This window comes from Babesia bigemina, scaffold Bbigscaff_63794, assembly GCF_000981445.1.
Source record: "Babesia bigemina genome assembly Bbig001, scaffold Bbigscaff_63794".
Lineage (NCBI taxonomy): Eukaryota > Apicomplexa > Aconoidasida > Piroplasmida > Babesiidae > Babesia > Babesia bigemina.
Window position 1 is genome coordinate 685 of NW_012237118.1, and position 2,424 is coordinate 3,108.

Sequence of the window (2,424 nt, forward strand, 5' to 3'; positions counted from 1 at the left end):
AAAGGGGCGATGTAGAGTGGATAAGGGAGCGATTAGAGAAGGTTAAGGGGCGATGTAGAGTGGATAAGGGGCGATGTAGAGTGGATAAGGGGCGATGTGGAGTGGGTTAGGGAGCGATGTAGAGTGGGTTAAGGGGCGATGTAGAGTGGATAAAGGGGCGATGTAGAGTGGGTAAAGGGGCGATGTAGAGTGGGTTAGGGGGCGATAAAGAGTGGGTCAGGGAGCGATGTAGAGTGGATTAAGGGGCGATGTAGAGTGGGTAGAGGAGCGATGTAGGGTGGATTAAGGGGCGATGTGGAGTGGGTAAAGGGGCGATGTGGAGTGGGTTTAAGGGCGATGTAGAGTGGGTTAGGGAGCGATGTAGAGTGGGTAAAGGAGCGATGTAGAGTGGGTAAAGGGGCGATGAAGGGTGGATTAGGGAGCGATGTAGAGTGGGTTAAGGGGCGATGTAGAGTGGGTTAAGGGGCGATGTAGAGTGGATAAGGGGCGATGTAGAGTGGTTAGAGGAGCGATGTAGAGTGGGTTAAGGGGCGATTTAGAGTGGGTTAAGGCGCGATGTAGAGTGGGTTAAGAGGCGATGTAGAGTGGATAAAGGGGCGATGAGGAGAGGGTTAGGGAGCGATGTAGAGTGGGTAAAGGAGCGATGTGGAGTGGATAAAGGGGCGATGTGGAGTGGATAGAGGAGCGATGTGGAGTGGATAGAGGAGCGATGTAGAGTGGATAAGGGAGCGATGTAAGGTGGGTTAAGGGGCGATGTAGAGTGGGTTAAGGAGCGATGTGGAGTGGATAATAATCACACTTCTGTCATGTCATCGCTGCCGTGACCATCAACTGTCATCGCTGCCGTGACCATCAACTGTCGTCGCTGCCGTAACCATCAACTGTCATCGCTGCCGTAACCATGTCATCGCTGCCGTAACCTCTAACTTGGTCAGTAATTGGTCACCACGTTGGTCAGGTGGTAGGTCACCACTTTGGTCAGGTGCTTGGTCAGCACTTTGGTCATGGCATTGGTCGGCGACTAGGTCAGCACTTTGCTCATGCGATTGATCATCAACGCAATCGTTACTCTGTCTAGAACATTAAATGTCAGTTGCCTGTTAGGTAATCAGCGGGATTTGGATTACGATGTTGGCGCTAATAATTTGTCGATATCAGCTGTAAAACGCGATGCAGAAGGGTATCTTGCGGATGAGGAAATCGCGGATGTTGCGGCCCACCGGGAAGCGGAAGATGCACAGGTCGAGCAGGATGATGGCGACGATGATGAGGGCGACGGGGACGGCGGCGATGGTTTTGGGGGAAGTGTTATGGTCAAGTAATTGGTCATCAACGCAATCATTACTGTCTACAACATTAGATGTGAGTTGCCAATTTGGTTATTGTGATTAGCTGCGCAGTAGATACCGCACCTTGTGGAACGGCCGGATGCGGAAGTAGATCATGACGCAGAGGACGACGATGATGAGGGCGACCGGGACGATGATGTAAGGGAGGACGGCGGGGGATGATGATGAGGAAGAGGGGTTGGTGTGACTTTGTTGAATCACAGCTTGCTGCTGAAGACTGCGGGCAGAGGAGGAACCTGAGGAAGTGACGCCACCGGAGGAGGTGCGGGAATGATGCTGAGTAGTAGATAGATGGGAACGAGTAAGGACGACAGGGCGTTGTCTTTCACAACACTCACATAGACATGTGCTTTTCTCACAATCATTACATCTCTGAGGTTTGCAGTCCCATGATCCACTTCTGCGCGATTGAGACAACGGAAGACATGGAAGACATTTTGATATCTTACATTTTGCACAACACCAGTGACAGCAATTACACACCACACGCTCTTTACATTTTTTGTTACAACTACACGTTAATATGCTCATCTTCCTCTCTCCCTCCCACTCCCCTCAGCCTGCAGACATATCAATCACCTGGCAACGCACTCACCAACTGCAACTCGTACCACTGCCGCTCCCACTTCCCTCAACCTGCAATCATATCAATCACCTAAGCAGCACTCACCAACTGCAACACGTACCACTGCCGCTCCCAGTCCCCTCAACCTGCAAACATATCAATCACTCAAGCAGCACTCACCAACTGCAACACGTACCACTGCCGCTTCCAGTCCCCTCATCAACACGCACCCTCACCCCTGTATCCCCCAGCCCTGGCCACCGACACCCACGCTGCCCGGGATACCACAGCTGCCCTGACGCGACGCATGTGATCAGCACCAACTGTCACTCTAAATTATTCACTATTCGCAACGCCATTAAAATTGCAGCGACCCGTGCGCTCAACTCCCACAGTGCAGCAGAACCCTGCTACGAGCCGCGGTATCGGCGCCATACTGGCGGAGCGTGTCGGCTACGTGCCTAAATATCATATTAACAATCGCTACATTGCCGCCTATAAATGCTACTC

At 52.1% G+C, this 2,424-nt stretch overlaps 1 protein-coding gene across 1 annotated transcript; it reads right to left on the minus strand.

Moving 5' to 3' along the window:
* Window positions 1–1,123: 1,123 nt before the first annotated feature.
* On the minus strand, window positions 1,124–2,134 carry BBBOND_0002190 (hypothetical protein, conserved; the record flags this gene model as incomplete). The annotated part of the gene is made up of 6 exons (XM_012915059.1): window positions 1,124–1,348; window positions 1,413–1,556; window positions 1,586–1,749; window positions 1,838–1,903; window positions 2,036–2,060; window positions 2,111–2,134. 6 exons carry the CDS (start codon window positions 2,132–2,134, stop codon window positions 1,124–1,126), a joined length of 648 nt encoding a protein of 215 aa, XP_012770513.1.
* Between the last annotated feature and the right edge of the window lie 290 nt (window positions 2,135–2,424).